The following is a 16,794-nucleotide window of genomic DNA, read 5'->3' as shown; positions in this document are numbered from 1 at the left end:
AGACAAAATTCTGGTTATTAAAGGAAATGAACTCTGAGATAGACTCAACATTTCATAGGTATGTAGAATTTTGTGTTTAGTTGGTTTAAAAATCTCAGCTCTTCAGTTTTGCTGAGTTAGCTCTGCCCTTCAGCAGTTCAGGTGGGTGACCTGAATGTGTCCACCCTGCTGGGAGAGCAGTGTTTTCAGGGCTGAAGGAGGGAGTGCTTTGGAAAGCAAAGGAGTGAGATTCAAATTCCTGGATGTTACTGGGCAGGAGGAAGCAAGCTGCTACTGTTGCCTAAATTCACATCAGAGTCACTTTTCCAGCTGGGCGAGGTGCCCCATCTCAGATTTCCTTTATCCACCCAGGATTAGAGCACAAACGTGCCTCCTGCTGCCCTGCAGGCCCTGAGCCATGGTGGACCCAGCCCCAGCCATGCAGATAACACTGCTTTTGTTGGGTTTTGCATCCAGAGCTGTGCTGGGATTCTTCTAAAGCTGAAAAAGGCCAAAAGGAGAGGGAAGGTTTATCTATTTATTTTGTCTTCCTTTAAATGGGAGGCAATATCAGCAAATGTCAGCTGATATTTAAACTTAAAGGGAAAAATGAGCATCTCAGAAAATGTTTTCACATGACCTTTCTTAACTGATAGAGAGTGTTTCTTGTGTTCATCTGTCTGTCTGATTGCTGAGTGAAAGTCCTGCTCTGTTATTCCAGTGTCAGCTAGTTCAGGGAACATTTATCTATGGAACAGATAAATATTCAGTTAAATATTACTTCTACTGGTATATAAGTAGTGTGGAATAATTGTTTCAGGAGCAGGGTTCAGAAATGGACCTGATGTGTAGGACAGTCATCTTCTTTCTGTTGTTTTCTCTCAGCTGTGGGGTCGATGGGGGCTTTGCTCAGGATTTTATCACCATTGCTGGGCCTCTCCCCAGTGAGCTGGCAGAGAGACTGGGCCTGCAGGACCTGCCCGAGGAGCAGCAGGGCCCTGCAGTGCCTGGAGCACAGGGTAACCTGTGCCAGGCAGACCTGGTGCCTCCCGAGCTGCCCCGGTACCTGCGGCAGCTCCGCGGGCTGGGAGTGACCCACTACAAGCTGCTGCTGCCGTGGGCAAGGGTCCTGCCCGAGTGGAGCCTCAAGAGAGAGGATGGAACCTGGGTCAGATGCTACAGGCAGCTGCTGGAGGCTCTGGCTGCTGCAGACCTCAGAGCTGTGCTGCTGCTGCACCAGGGTCCCATCCCCAGTGCTGTGGCTGCACAGGCCAGGGAGAAGACAGGCAGGGCTTTTTCTGAGCTTTTTGTGGAGTATGCAGACTTCAGTTTCCGTGCCTTTGGGGACCTGGTGGATGTGTGGGTCTCCTTCAGTGACCTGCCAGAGGTCCTTCAAAGCCTGCCCTACTCTGAGCCCCAGGAACGAGTCCAGGCCCTGGCTGCTGCTCATGCAGGATTTTACAACATGCTCCATGGGCAAATCTCACCAGCAGGTAAGGAGAGAGGGTTTTTCAGTATGACTCACAAATATTTGGTGATAGCATTAAATGGCAACGGCTACGTACAGTTTCTATGTAGATATTTTTGTGTGCCTCTTCCTGACCCACAGGGGAAGGACTGAAACCTTTCTGAAGTGCATCTGAAACTGTGAATAAACAAGGCACAAGTCTCTTATGTGATAATAACTGTGAGGAAGTCTGCAATGTCCTTTGTTTGACTTTCCTCATTGCAGACACTGGGGTTTACAGGAATTAACTCCCAAATCTACCTGTGTTACAACAGAGCAACAGAATTTTACCTCTTCCATAATGGGTACCTGGGATTTTCCAAGCAAATATCACCTTGAGTCTGCTTTCTTTGGCCTTGGAACTTTTCTGTCCCAGACAACCAGTAGAGCTGGCTGAGCCACTATTTCTTTTCCCAAATTTTTAATTAGTTAATTTTTAATTCTTTCAATTGTCAGGAATACTTCATTGTACAGTTCACACTCTCTGGTGATAGCCTTTAGAAGTTTCCCAGATTCTCTCCTGCATCTCCTGTCCCTCCAAGTTCCTGCCACCCCAACATCTCAAAAATGTTCAGCATTAAATGGATTTTAAAAAAAAATGTAGAACTATCACAAAGGCATGAAAATTAATAAAGATATTACTTATAATTATGCAGGGAGTGGAAGGGCATTTTATTGATAAAGGCTCCTTAGATGGTGCTCCTTTGAATTTCTACCTTCTTCAGTTCTCCATTGAAATCACAGAGGGTATTCTGAAATCAACTGCCTGGAGCACTGTTTGGTGTTCCACAGCTTCAACAATTTAAAACTGGTTTTAAAATAACTGCAGTAAACTGAAAATTTTATTTGTCCTTAATATGTTACTAAGAGACTGCCTCTTTCTTTCTCAAGGTGGAAAGCTGTCCATTGCTTTGGAAATGGGTCATGTCTTGGACAGTGCTTCATCAGAATTGCTTTCAGTTTCTCTTCAGGTAACGCCTTAAGGAAATATTTCCAAAATTATATAAATTTCCCTTGATTTAGCTTTGATTTTATATACGGGATGAAATAACTTCTTGCAAGTTAAATAAGATTTTAGCAGGTTGACCAGTTTTATTATTTGATTAGTCTGGTAATGTGAAGCTGCTGGTTTAAAAATTATTTCAGTATCCTTTCTTGGCTGACAGGCACTGATTAAGCTACATGGAGACAAATTTGCTCTCATAATTGGCAGTGTTAGCAATATACTTGCTAAATGACAAGGTGTCTCCAAAAAGTGTGCCAGTTACAGTTTTCTTTGCAGTTAATGCACCACCAAAGATATTGATACGTTATCCTAATTACTTGCTATTTAAAATACTTGCTGATTATGTTAAAACCCAGACCAAGATGTGCTAAAAGTGATGTAGCACATCATCACAGGGATGGCACAACATGAGGAGAACATAATCTCTACAAAGGCAATGACCTCCTTTCTTGAAGATCCAGTTCCCTGTTCCTAGCTGTCCTCACCCAGAGGATGTTGATGTAGGTTGTAGTGCAGAGTTTTTTGATGTACTAATAATCTTTCTAAACTGACAACTAGGTCAAGCAATGTTGTGTGTGTGACGTTGCAAGGATTTAAGCAAGGTGTGGTTTGTAGGGAGAGCAAAGAAGTTGTTTGTGATGAGCTGACTAAACTAGAAGAGAACCTTGGACTGAAAAACAAACTGAAAGCTTATCAGTTTTCTTCCAGCTCCATCAGCTGGTTTAACAGGAGAGTGCAAGTTGTTCCTTGATGACTTCTAGTGGGATAACACTTGTGGAATGATTAAAGATTTCTGAAGTGGACTTCCAGCCAAGGGTTATTGATAAGGCCTAGCTCAACCACATAGTTATAAAGATTTCTCTGATAAATCATAAATAGAAATCAAGAAATTACCTGTAAATCATTAATATTCAATTCATAAAATAGAATTTAATTGAGTTGTTTAAATTGTACTTTGTTTAGAAGGAGAAATGCAAAACACATCTTCCCATACAGATTGTGCTCTCTATATTGTCCAGGACTCCCATACAGCTGTATGGCTTCTTACTCCAGCAATATGTCTTTATCAAACCTTACACAGTTTTATGTATTTTTAATGTAATACTTCAAAAAAACCCCATTTTTCTCCAGCATGATCATTCTTTTTCTTGTTTCCAGGATTCAGTAGACTTTGTGTCTCTTAACCTTCAGTACCATTATGGAAATGAAACAGATTTCTACAAGAAATTGAGTGAATTCCAGGTAACGTTATACACAGGGTTAAAATGATAGCAGCAAACAACAGACCATAAATAGGAGCAGAATTTCATGTGCTGTGATGCATGTCTAAACAGTTCTGATTTTCTGTGAAAGCTCAGGCAGCAGCTACACTAGGAAGCAGCTGCCAAGTGCTCATTTCTCTGTTGTTATTCTGACTTAAAAACTGTTGTTGGAAAATGCTGGAAAGGATCGTCTTGGTCAATGCTTATTATTGATTAATTAACAACTGGAATGACAGAATTCTTTTGTCTGGGACTGAAAAACCTTCTCTCTCTCATGCTGAGTGTTTGATAAGCTGTTAGGCCAATACCTAAGTACTGAAAGATATTAAACTGTACCATGAGCTGTACAGCAATGTTACCAAACTTCACATTCCTCTTCAGCAGAGGCTGTGCTAGAAATGTTACTGAGGGTGAGTTCATTAAAGGATTAGATCTCCTGGCAGCACCAACATCAGTGATGCTGTGGGCTGGTACCTATTAAAACCTATATTAAACCTCTGACAGTGAACTGCATTCTTAAAATTCATAAGCAAAGAGTCATCCAGCATCTGGGTAGCAGGATAAGGAGCTGCCCATGTAAAATGCAAAACATGCCAAGAACATGGTTTTACTAGCTGGCTGATGCTTCTTTTCATACCTCTCCTTGATTTCTGGTTTGCAGAGTGTCTGGAAGGACAAAAACATCTTGGTTTTTAGTCTAAAGGTCCTTGATTCTGCTTCTGTGGAAAAGCGTCCTTACATACCAACAGCTTCCATTGTCACAGGTGAGTGATGTTTGTAGAAGGAGAGTTTTTTAGTTAAGATCTGCATGATAACTTCTAGAGGAAATTCAAAATCATCTAATCTAGGCTGCTGCTATTAGATTAAATAACTTAAGGTTTTTTTATAGTATTTTTTGAAAATTAGGGATGGAGGGTTGAGACTTGAGGGAGGAGAAGCAGGAAATCTTTCCCAATTCTTTTCATCTTTTTAATTCACCTCAAATTACAGAAGGGGAGGTTGAGGTTGAATATTAGGAAAAATTTCTTTCAAGAAATAGTTGTTTTTTACAAGCAGTGTCATGCAGTCCATGTCATCTAAGGCTGCATCCATCACTTACCATTTGTTTGTTTTCAGCTCTTGAGAAAGAAGAAGCACGTGTAATTGGATGTGACATTAATGAGTTCCTGGACTACTTATCTCATGTTTTAAGGTACTATAAAGATACTGTAACATCCTACAATACTATAATAAGATACAGTAATAAAACAGTGTCCTCTAGAAACCTTTGTGCAGGGAGAGACATTTTAGTGGTAAAGTCTGCTGTTAGTTTTTGCTGAAAGGGCTGCAAAGGGCTGTTTTTCTGCTGAGCACAGTCTCTTCCAATTACTTGCAATCCTCTATCCTGCTACTAATCCTATAATGTGATCCTCTTCCACTCTCTCATCCTTGGTTACCCAAATTGCACCTTCAAGCCAATAGTAACAAGTACATTTTTCAAGCCTTCTGCTTTTTTCAAGAGCAAAATGGTTATAAATAAACAAGTACAATAGAGGCTTTCCTAGGGGAGAAGCCAATTGAGCTTATGGAAACATGGGAGATGTCATGCTGCAGGGAGATGCTAAGGATTACAAAGCAGGAAACTCATGAAGCAGTTGTAGCATGGGAAATGCTGCTCACTGCAAGGATTTTGTTTGCACCTCTGGCCTAACTAATGAATTATGAGACTCTACATGCAAGGAGCTGTTCTGCAGTTACCCACTGCCCTCCACCTTCATGTCCTAGCTGGGAGAGAGCAGGGTTAGAGTGATCAGATGTCAAAGGAACTGTATTTGGCTTATGTGACCTGAATGGGAAGCAAACTTCCTTTATACTCCGTGTTTGCAACTTTTATGGCACTGGCATCCACCTTGGAGATTTTAATTTTTATTTATTATATTTCCAGTGAAACAAGTGCTCTACAGGAAAACCCAGATGCTGTTCTTGCCCCTCGGTCCTCCTATGAAACAGTCTGGGAAATGTTTGCTGAGCAGTCTGAATCGGAGAGGGATTCTTTCCTGCAAGATGTTTTCCCAAGTGGGTTCCTCTGGGGCATATCCACAGGTGCCTTTAACATTGAAGGAGCTTGGGCAGAGGATGGGAAAGGAGAGAGCATCTGGGACCAGTTTGGGCATGAGGGCAATGTCTACATGAACCAAACAGCAGACGTGGCATGTGACAGCTACTATAAAACCAGCTATGACATTTACCTGCTTAGGGGTGTCCGCCCCCAGCTGTACAAATTTTCTGTATCCTGGTCTAGAATTTTCCCTGCTGGCACCAACAAGACCATCAATTCCAAGGGTGTTGATTATTACAGCCACTTAATTGACCGCTTGTTGGAGTCTAACATTGAGCCCATGGTGACTCTGTTCCACTGGGACCTGCCCCAAGCTCTGCAGGCTCTTGGTGGCTGGCAGAATGAAAGTATCATAGATGCTTTTGTGAGCTATGCAGACTTCTGCTTTTCCACCTTTGGGGATCGGGTCAAGCTCTGGGTTACATTCCATGAGCCCTGGGTTATCAGCTATGCTGGCTATGGCACCGGAGAGCATCCTCCAGGAATCACTGACCCCGGAGCAGCATCTTACAAGGTAGGGGCATAGGAATAATTAGGATCCTGCTGCTACTTTTTTTGGGTTGTTTTCCATGATCGTTCTGTGCTTCAACTTTGTTCAAACCTAATGTGGCCTCTGAGACAACTGTTTGGTTGCTGGATTATGATACTTGTTAAAAATGGGTTAGTTAACAGAGGCCAGGTGTTGTTATTTTATTTTTCTATTCTGAAAGATGATGTGGATGGATAGTCAAATTCTTTTGCTTATTCCATAACCTACTACACTCCTTGTCTATCATTATTTGTTCTGTCAAGGTGTTTTCTTTTGGAGAGGACATTTTCACATGTCAATAAACCCAATGCTCAAGAGTTTTTGTGCAATGCAGTGTGACACTTTTCCTCTGCTTTCTGCTCCTAGGTTGCTCACACAATTCTCAAGGCTCATGCCAAGGTCTGGCACCTGTATAATGACAAATACCGTTCTCAGCAAGTGGGAAAGGTGGGGCTGGTGCTGAACTCGGACTGGGCTGAACCCAAGACTCCAACCAGCTCCGAGGATGTGAGGGCAGCTGAGAGGTACCTGCAGTTCATGCTTGGCTGGTTTGCTCACCCCGTATTTGTTAATGGTGATTACCCAGACATCCTGAAGGCCCAGATCCAGGAAGTGAACCAGCAGTGCTCCACGACAGTTGCACAGCTGCCCATGTTTACAGAGGAGGAGAAGTCTTTGGTGAAAGGGACTGCAGATTTCTTTGGCCTTTCCCATTACACTTCCCGCCTGGTCAGTGCCGGCACTAATGGGACGTGCACACCAGGCTTCGAGAGAATTGGGAACTTCTCCTTGCATGTAGATCCTTCCTGGCCACAGGCTGCCTCTTCCTGGATCCATGTGGTCCCTTGGGGATTAAGAAGGCTGCTGAAGTTTGTATCCCAGGAATACACAGGGTCAAAGATCCCAATATACATAGCAGGGAATGGTGTGCCAACAGGAGACACTGGGGATCTTCTCAATGACACTCTGAGAGTGGATTATTTCCGCCAGTACATCGATGAGGCCCTGAAAGGTACAGAGAAATCAAATTGTTGTGTTTTTTTTAATGACTAATTTAATTGACTAATACTTCTTCTCTCACACATTTCTATCACTAAGCATTTTCACCAGCTCCTATTACGGTGCTGACTGCTTTTCCTGCCAGATACTGCTAATTGTTTGGGAAGTTTTTTTCAGCCTTTAAAACCATTTTTAAGTGTTTCGCTTGTCACATATATCCTTGGCTGTGGTGCTTCTGTTGTGCTGAGCTGTGTTCAGGAGATGCTCAGGTGGGTCATTAACAATGTCTTGTTGTTTCTGTGGCAGCGGTGAAACTGGACTCCATTGATGTCCGGTCCTACATTGCTCGGTCCCTGCTCGATGGCTTTGAAGGCCCAGTGGGATACAGCCTAAAATTTGGGCTGCATCACGTGAACTTTGAAGATAGCAACAGACCAAGGACTCCCAAGGCATCTGCTTACTTCTATTCCAGTGTTATTGAAAAAAATGGTTTTCCATCCCCAGCCTTGGGCAGATCTTCTGCACCAGTGGTGTTTGACCGACCCGTGCCATCAAAGCTGCCAAGTTTACCAGCATCAGAAGTTCCCTCCAAGGCAAAGGTTGTCTGGCAGAAGTTTTCATCCCAGACTGCCTTTGAAAGAGACATGTATTTTTATGGGACATTCCCAAAGGATTTTACGTGGGGTGTGTCTTCCTCTGCCTACCAGATAGAGGGAGGCTGGGATGCTGATGGTAAAGGACCCAGCATTTGGGATAACTTCACCCACGTCCCAGGGAATGTAAACAATAACGAAAATGGAGATATAGCTTGTGATAGCTACAACAAGGTGGAGGAAGATCTTTACATGCTGAGAGCCTTAGGGGTAAAGAACTATCGTTTTTCCCTCTCCTGGCCTCGGATTTTCCCCAATGGAAGGAACAACTCAATCAACAGCCACGGAGTTGAATACTACAACCGTCTCATTGATGGACTGATTGCAAACAACATCACTCCAATTGTCACTCTCTACCACTGGGACCTGCCACAAGCTCTCCAGGACATCGGTGGCTGGGAGAGCGACGAGCTGATTGACCTGTTTGACAGCTTTGCGGACTTCTGCTTCCAGACCTTTGGGGACAGGGTGAAGTTCTGGATTACCATCAATGAACCCAACATCGTTGCCTGGATGGGCTACGGCGAGGGGCTGTTCCCACCCAATGTCAAGGACCCTGGCACTGCTCCCTACAGGGTTGGTCACATCTTACTGAAAGCTCATGCCAGGGTCTACCACACCTACGATGACAAATACAGAGCGAGCCAGGGAGGGGTTATTGCCCTGTGCCCTTTCATTAGCTGGGGTGAGCCAAAGACACTCAGCGACCCCAGGGACATCGAAGCTGCTGACAGGTACCTGCAGTTTTTGGTGGGTTGGTTCACACATCCCATTTTCAAGAACGGGGACTACCCCGAGGTGATGAAGTGGAAAGTTGGGAACAGGAGTGAGCTCCAGAACCTGCCGTCGTCGCGCCTGCCGGTCCTCACAGCGGAGGAGCAGGAATACATCAGGGGCACAGCAGATGTCTTCTGCTTCAACACATACTCCTCCAAAATTATCAGCCATTCAACAACACGGCTGAGGCCCTTCTCTTACGAGTATGACCAGGAAATTTCAAAAACAGTTGACAGCTCCTGGCCTTCCTCAGCTCTCAGTGACCATCGGCCTGTGGCCTGGGGTATGAGGAGGCTACTGAACTGGATAAAAGAGGAATATGGAAACCCCCCAATATATATCATTGAGAATGGTGTGGGGGCAAATGCCCAATCAGATGTTGATGACAATGCCAGGATCTTTTACCACAAAACGTACATTGATGAAGCTTTAAAAGGTACCAGAATTTGCTTTTGTTCTGTTGGTCTTGTGTGTCTCGCCTCTAGATTTCTGGTTACTTAACTCCTCTGAGTACTTTTTTAAAGTGATTGATATCAGTCTTTAAATAGTCTGAACACAATATAAACACAGCATTTTATTTTTATGATCTCCTTTGCATGGCTGTACTTTTTTTCTCCAACTATGAAGATTCTCTCAATGACCTTAGTTGACCAGTGCCACCTGTGTGAAACTAGGAGTCTGTATGTGCTTGCATGTGAACTCCTTAGGGTTCATTTAATGTGTGATTATGCCACTGATGCTCCCCCTTTTTTTTTTTTTTTTTTCTGGTCTTTCAGCTTACAAGATAGATGGTGTTAATCTGAAAGGATACAACGCTTGGTCTCTGATGGATAACTTTGAATGGGTGGATGGATATGGTCCCAGATTTGGACTGCACCAGATTGATTTTGACAACCCCAACCGGCCCAGAACGCCGAAGCGCTCTGCCATGTACTATGCAGAAATCATCCGCAATAACGGCATCCCACTGCCCAAGGAAGATGAATTTTTATATGGAGAGTTTCCAGAGAACTTCCTGTGGAGTGTAGCAACTGCAGCTTACCAGGTCAGGAAACTGAGATGGACTCCTGAAGTATCTGTGGACAGTTACTTCATTGTGTGGCACCACAAAGAATAACAGGCTGAATTCTTTCCTAGGCTGAGACCTAAATTTGGGTTTGCTAATAATTCTTGCCCCATTTTCAATTACAGATTGAGGGAGGATGGAGAGCAGATGGGAAAGGACTTAGCATTTGGGACAAATATTCCCACACTCCCTTGAGAGTCGGCGATGATGCGACTGGAGATGTGGCCTGTGACAGCTACCACAAGATTGAGGAGGATGTGGAGATGCTGAAAAGCCTCAAGGTGTCTCACTATCGCTTCTCAATCTCCTGGTCCCGTGTTCTCCCAGATGGGACCACCAGGTACATCAATGAAAAGGGACTGAACTACTATGAAAGGCTGATCGATGCCCTTCTGGCAGCCAACATTAAGCCTCAGGTAACTACACCCAGTAACTTTCAGGTACTGAAAAAAAACCAAACCCCAAATCTGATGCTCAGAGCAACGTGTGTGTTTCTATCCATACCCTCCTTCACACTGAAATTGTTTTTCATGGTTTTTCATTTTGTTTTGTGAAGAAACATGGGGTATTGCATAAGCAAATTAACTTGGAATGTAGGGATACGTTGAAATTACTGCTCAGAAAGACCACAGTAAACTTATTATTGGCTGTTTCCAAATGCCTTCTTGTCCCTTTACCTTGGAGATAGATTCCACAGGGACCTATGCAGGGATCTTTCAGACAGTGAGTGAGACTGACTAATGTACTTCCCAAGATCTGCCTTTCTTAGAGATGGATGTAATTTTATTCTTTTCCTGGGAGTCAGGAAATTCCACTGGCCAGTGTTACTTGTCACATACAAGGGACAGTGACCTCACTCCTGCATCAACCAGCTCTTTCAGCACTGTTGAGTGACTCTGAATTGTCCTCATACCCCTGTGCCAGCCCAGGCAGGTGTTCTAGTGGATTGTATTTCACCTGAGAGTCAATGCAGGTGCAGCAGTTTTTCACTGATGAGTTCTTGCTGTCACAAGGTGGTTTTTGGTAAAAGCTTCATCTTCACCATTAGGCAGTCCCTAAAGAAACTGGCAAAAATGTATTTTATTGAGTGCATGAGTGATCACTACAACATCAAACTACGATAGGAACAGGTAACTGCAGATCAAAGCACAGTTTATTTGTGGTCATAAATGAATCTGAGGTACTGTGAGAGTGACTGGTTGAGTCCTTTGTCCTCCTGTCTTTCCCCCCAGGTAACTCTCTATCACTGGGACCTCCCACAGGCACTGCAGGACGTTGGTGGGTGGGAGAATGATACCATAGTTCAGAGGTTTAAGGAATATGCTGAAGTCATTTTCCAGAGGCTGGGAGATAAAGTGAAATTTTGGATAACCCTCAATGAACCCTACAACACTGCCTATCTTGGCTATGGCACTGGCACAGCTGCTCCAGGTAAGACTGAGGGCAGAACCTCAGAGCCCTCATGGCACTGTCAGCACAATTGTTTTACGCGTCAGCAAAGTAGTTCCTTGGGGTTTGCAAAGGTAGAACAAGGAAAATGGTGTGCTGTGGATGGATGGGGTTTGGATTGCTGTGGTGTGGTGAACAGGTTCTTCTGCCTGTCAGCTCCAAGTCTGGATTACACTTGCTGCTTGGAGCAGACCTTGTTTCCAGACCAGCTCCAGGGACTGTGGAGAAGAGTTAGGGCTGAAGGAAGACCAGCTCAGCAGCAGGGTTAGAACCAAGGGAAGAGGGGATGTGAGCTGACCTGAACACGCAGCTCTCTGCTTTCCAGACTGGCAGCAGCAGCCTGCTGCAGGGCTGGCAGTCCCTGTCCCACTCCAGAGGGAGGAGGGGCAATGCAGGGTCCTCCCTGCACAGCCTTCCCATGGCAGCTGCTCCTTCAGCTGCCTCTGCCTAGGGCTGATCACAGCCCAGGGCTGGGCTCGGGGCACCAGGTGTTGCACATTCATCCCTTTACCGGGGGCAGCTCTGGGTGCTCTGGGGCTGTGTTAACCTGGGAAACAGCCACGAGAGGGCTGGGAAGGGCTGCTCCTCTCCTGCCCGTTCTGTCCTTGTCCCCGCAGGCGTGTCGGTGCGGCCGGGGCGCGCTCCCTACGCCGTGGGACACAACCTGATCAAGGCACACGCCGAGGTCTGGCACCTCTACAACGAGACCTACAGGGCCAGGCAGGGAGGGCTCATCTCCATCACCATCAACTCTGACTGGGCAGAGCCACGGAACCCACACAGCCAGGAGGACGTCGAGGCTGCCAGACGGTTCATGCAGGTACAGAGACCCCTGGGCACAGCTCTCCTGCTGCTCCAGGTGACTCCCCCTCCCCAGGTGCTGTAGGTGCCCAGAACCCAGGCCAGCATCTCACTGAAATAAAATGGTGAGGCAGAGGCATCACTGCAAGGAAATGTAACCTCCTCTTATGGGGGCTGATCAAGAATGCAACAGAAATGAGACAAAATGTGGTTGCAGTGATAAAAGCTCATTAAATTTACTGCTGATATATGGGTATCCCTTTGTACCTCCATGTGCCTGTTATAAATTCAGGCATCACCCATAAAGCAGCACATGACAGAGGAATGTATCAAAATCCCATGTTTTGATATATGATTTATCCTCCCTTATTTCCTGGTTTAGTTTTTGCTAGGTTGGTTTGCTCACCCCATTTTCAAAAATGGTGACTACAGTGAAGTGATGAAAAGAAGGGTTCGGGAAAGAAGTCTGGCTCAGGGCCTGAGCGAGTCCCGGTAAGAGCCCAGGCACACACCTGTTTTTCTTTCACTTGGCTGTGCTGTAACATGCTTTTCTTATAGAAATTATACATTTCAATTATTCTATTCCAATGTTACTGTAAAAAAGCTTATTGTATCCTCCTTCACTGAAAAATTCCAGTGTACATTTTCAGAGAATCACAAAATGGTTTGTGTTGGAAGGGACCTTAAAGATCACTTAGTTCCAATCTAGGCAGGGGGGCTTTGCCTATTCCCTGTCTTTACCTCTCTTGCAAACTAAATTGACCAATATATCTTTGGGTAATAAATTGTCAGCTCAATGACACAGTAACTGCCCTGCATTAGCCACAGTACTTTACCTAATGCCTGTGGTAAATTTGTTTAACTTTTCTTAAAACTATGTACTGATCTCATTGATCCCTCTCAGTTACATTTCTTATTTTCCATTCCCAGTTTCTCTCTTTGTGCTTGTGTTGGTACCAGGGATCCCAGCATTACCCATGGAGTCTGTGCAAAGTATATTCTCTGTTTTCTCTTGCAGACTTCCAGAATTTACTGAAAGTGAAAAACAAAGAATTAAAGGCACATATGACTACTTTGGTCTGAATCATTATACCACAGTTTTAACATACAACTTTAACTATCCTAAGGGTGTTATGTCATATGACTCTGATAGGTAAGAGATGAATGTAAATTATTGGTCAAGTAAAATCTGCACACCTGGAGCCTGGGTTAACTGACAAGTGTAAATTTATAGCAAATAAAGCTGAGATTGGTGTTTTAAGCTTTTATAAACCAATACTAGGGATAATAGAACCAAGGAGTACCTGAGGTGCTGTTATTTTCACAAAAGTCCAGCAACAGCCTTTTTCTTACAGATATGAGGTGATAAACAGTATTTATCATATTTCCTGCTTCCAATCTGCAATTTAAATTGTGAGGTGTTATCCTGGTTTATGGACACTTACCCATTTGCTGTTAAACAGGTTTAAGTCCCTTGTTGCCTTGAATAAATGTAAGTTCAAAGCCTAAATAGCTAAATTACTTCATGGTTAAGTATAGATTAAGTCAAGATTTTATATATTTATATTATAATATATATTATATATAAAAATATCTGTATATTTATACGTAGATACTGATTTCATTGCTCAGCTTCAAAAAGTAAACAAGTAGGAGCTTACTAGTTTTTCTAATGAGAATTCAGGTAATGGGGGACCACATGGCGGGAGTGAAATTGTCTCCTTTCCAAAATGTTTCCACAGGGAATAGATGAAAGAAATTATCACTTTCCTTTGCTGTTACATCCCAGCCCCTTATAGTTTAACCCCGTAGAACAGTGGACTCATTACATTCCTGCATGTAATGTAAAGGGCAGTTTTGTGTGTTCAAACACTGCATTATGCCTTGAAAAGTAGAAAAAGTAGAAATACTATATGTTGTAGTATACAAAGATTTAGAACCAACATGACATCATCAGCCACAGCTGATTTACACAGAGTGTTATTGTAAATCAAAGCAGGAGAAGTGTTTTTTAGGCTTGTGAGCAGCAGCAGCACCTGAGCCCTGGGCACGGAGGAGCCTCAGCCCTGGGCACAGAGAGAGGTGCCTGGCCCGTGGGATTGTCCCTGAGCAGTGTCCTCTCCACAGGGGCGTCGCCACAGTGACCGACCGCAGCTGGCTGGGCTCTGGTTCCCTCTGGCTGAAGGTGACACCCTTTGGGTTCAGGAAGATCCTCAGGTGGATAAAGGAAGAGTACAACAACCCTCCCATTTATGTGACTGAAAATGGGGTCTCAGAAAGGGGAGCCTTTGAATTCAATGACACTTGGAGAATGCATTACTATCGGGCCTACATCAACGAGGCACTGAAAGGTAAGAGTGATTTTTCACATCTGGTCATCCAAAGCTTTAGAGAGCAGCAGTGGCTTTGCCACAAGACTGATGTGTATAAAGCAAGTTGTGAAGAGCTGAAAGACCACTGCCATCACACTTGCAAGTTACACAGTTACATGGGCTTATTGAATCCACTTCCAAGAGCCTTTGGGTTTACCAAAAACTGCCCCATAATCACAAATAGTGCCAGGAAAGATGATCTAAAAGGAAAAACAAACCCTGAGTTTAGTGGGATAACCTGCAGGTTCCTTCATTTGCTGCACCTGGTGAGGCAAGGTACTACTACTTGTTAAACTACTAAACTTCTTCTAGTCTGCTACTGTGTCTGAAAATTGCATCTTAAAAAAAAAAAACAACAGTAAAAACCCAACCCCCAAACTGGTTTCAGTTACAGCAGTGATGAAATTACTTCAGGAAAGGGCTTTTTCAGTTTACTTTTCTGATGTGCTGGGAAGAGCCAGGTGTTCAGACATTTACTGCCTTGTAGCAGCAAGGCCCCACAAACACTTGTTTAGGCAAAGGTTGCATTTTAATGGTTTTTCTTCTCTATTCCTAAACCTTTGTTTCTTGCACAAAAGCTTTGATTTTTGGAGCAGAGAAAAGCAGTGTCCACTCCTGAGTACTGAGTGAACTGCCCTGGCTGCTTGTTGGCTCAAACTTGGCAGCTGAGCCAAATCAACACAGGGGAGAGGTGGCAATGGGGAGAACAAAACCAGTGAGATCCCAGTGGCAATAACCCCACCGTGTGCCGTGTGTGGGTGTCCTGGAGCACCTTCCTGCCCTGGCTGGCTGAGGGGTGACACTGCCCTGCTCTCTCTCCTCTCTGCAGCCGTTGTGCTCGACGGTGTCGACTTACGGGGCTACACTGCGTGGACACTGATGGACAACCTCGAGTGGGCCGTGGGTTTTGTGGAAAAGTTTGGCCTCTTCCACGTGAATTTCTCAGACCCTGCCTTGCCACGGCTCCCCCGGGCCTCAGCCAAGTATTATTCACAGATCATAAACTGCAATGGCTTTCCAGACCCAGCAACAGGCCCACATCCCTGTCTGGAACAGGAGCCAGAAGGTGAGTGATGCAGCAGAAATGGTGATTGTGTGTTTGTATCTCATCCTAATCCCAAAAGAATTTCATAATCCAGGGTTTTTAGAGACACCACCTTTTTCTGCAATTCCAGTCACTGTCACTTCCCTATGCAAAACCAGACTAACAACTAAACCCTTGTGCAAAAGCACCTCAACACATTCCTGTCTTAAAAATGTAGCAAAAGTTACTTCATTAGACATTTCTCCAACAGAACTGCCCAATGTTTTCCAAACTACACACATTCAATACTCCCACAAGATTGTTTAGAAAAAATTTTGAATACTTTATACAAATCCTTGTTTTGGGTAAAGCTTTGGAAATACCGATTATTTTATCATTTGTGTCTTCTCAATTGGAGTAGTACAATGAAAAGCAACCAGCGTTAGTGGAGGGGTTTGGGAATGAGAATACTCACCTGTACTATCAGGAATTGCGCTATCAGCCTCAACTGTGCCTTTACTCTGAGCTAGAATTGTATCAGTCCCTGATCCCCAGAATTACAGCTCCTCCAGGACACAGTTAAAAGCCTGGTGCAGGCAGGAAGCAGCAGTGCCCACTCCTGCATGGAACAGTTCCCCAGACTCTGCACTAACACTTTGTCATTGTTTTCCCATGCAGAGATGACTCCAACAGACCCCACTCCAGGAGCAGCTGACAGCGTGCAATTTTTGGGATTGGATTTGACATCCCAAGGTGCAGAAACAGCACTCTATGTGCTTTTTGCTCTTTCTGCAGTTGGAGCACTGGCCTTGGCTCTTTTTGCATACAAATATATAAAATTGTCCAAAAGATCCAAAAGATCCCATAAACAATCACACATGGAACTTAGTAGTAAAATGTAGTATTTCCACCTCATAAAACATTTGTTTGGCTTTTCTTTTAAAAAAAGTCTACACCACCAGGAAAAGAAACCAGTGCTTGCAGTATTGCAGCTTTCTGTCTTGCCTCAGACAGTTCCCCAGGATTGTGTTGTTTGCTTTCCAATTTAAAAAGGGGGAGGAAAATTATTTTTCTATGTTAATTTCTCTTTTGTCCATGGGCATTACTGCTTTGGTTTCCTAAAGACCAAAGTAAAATAAAATTGCTTGTTCCTATCTGGATATAAGGATTCTGAACAGCAGCTGGCATCTGTCCTTGCTTCATCAACAGTTCTGAAAGGACCCCTGGAAGTTCTTCTGCTTCTTAGAATTTTAAGACAAATTAGTGTCTCCC

At 44.1% G+C, this 16,794-nt stretch overlaps 2 protein-coding genes across 2 annotated transcripts in view; both read left to right on the top strand.

Annotated features, from left to right (window-relative positions):
• Positions 1 to 16,794, top strand: part of ZRANB3 (zinc finger RANBP2-type containing 3) — a 254,638-nt gene that overhangs the window by 97,041 nt on the left and 140,803 nt on the right. The gene's annotated exons all lie outside the window — the stretch shown is intronic.
• On the top strand, positions 27 to 16,424 carry LCT (lactase; the record flags this gene model as incomplete). Its single annotated transcript, XM_083864909.1, has 19 exons — positions 27 to 58; positions 865 to 982; positions 1,250 to 1,472; positions 2,378 to 2,457; positions 3,651 to 3,734; positions 4,416 to 4,518; positions 4,871 to 4,946; positions 5,679 to 6,366; positions 6,748 to 7,393; positions 7,687 to 9,246; positions 9,587 to 9,855; positions 10,002 to 10,292; positions 11,109 to 11,307; positions 11,943 to 12,145; positions 12,509 to 12,618; positions 13,145 to 13,279; positions 14,254 to 14,477; positions 15,328 to 15,564; positions 16,201 to 16,424. The coding sequence occupies 19 exons, from the start codon at positions 27 to 29 to the stop codon at positions 16,422 to 16,424; spliced, it is 5,502 nt and encodes a 1,833-aa protein (XP_083721035.1).

Source organism: Zosterops lateralis, assembly GCF_965231275.1.
Source record: "Zosterops lateralis genome assembly, chromosome: 7".
NCBI classification, from domain to species: Eukaryota; Metazoa; Chordata; class Aves; order Passeriformes; family Zosteropidae; genus Zosterops; species Zosterops lateralis.
The sequence above is the reverse complement of the archived record's forward strand: the minus strand, read 5'-3'. Positions and strand labels throughout refer to the sequence as shown.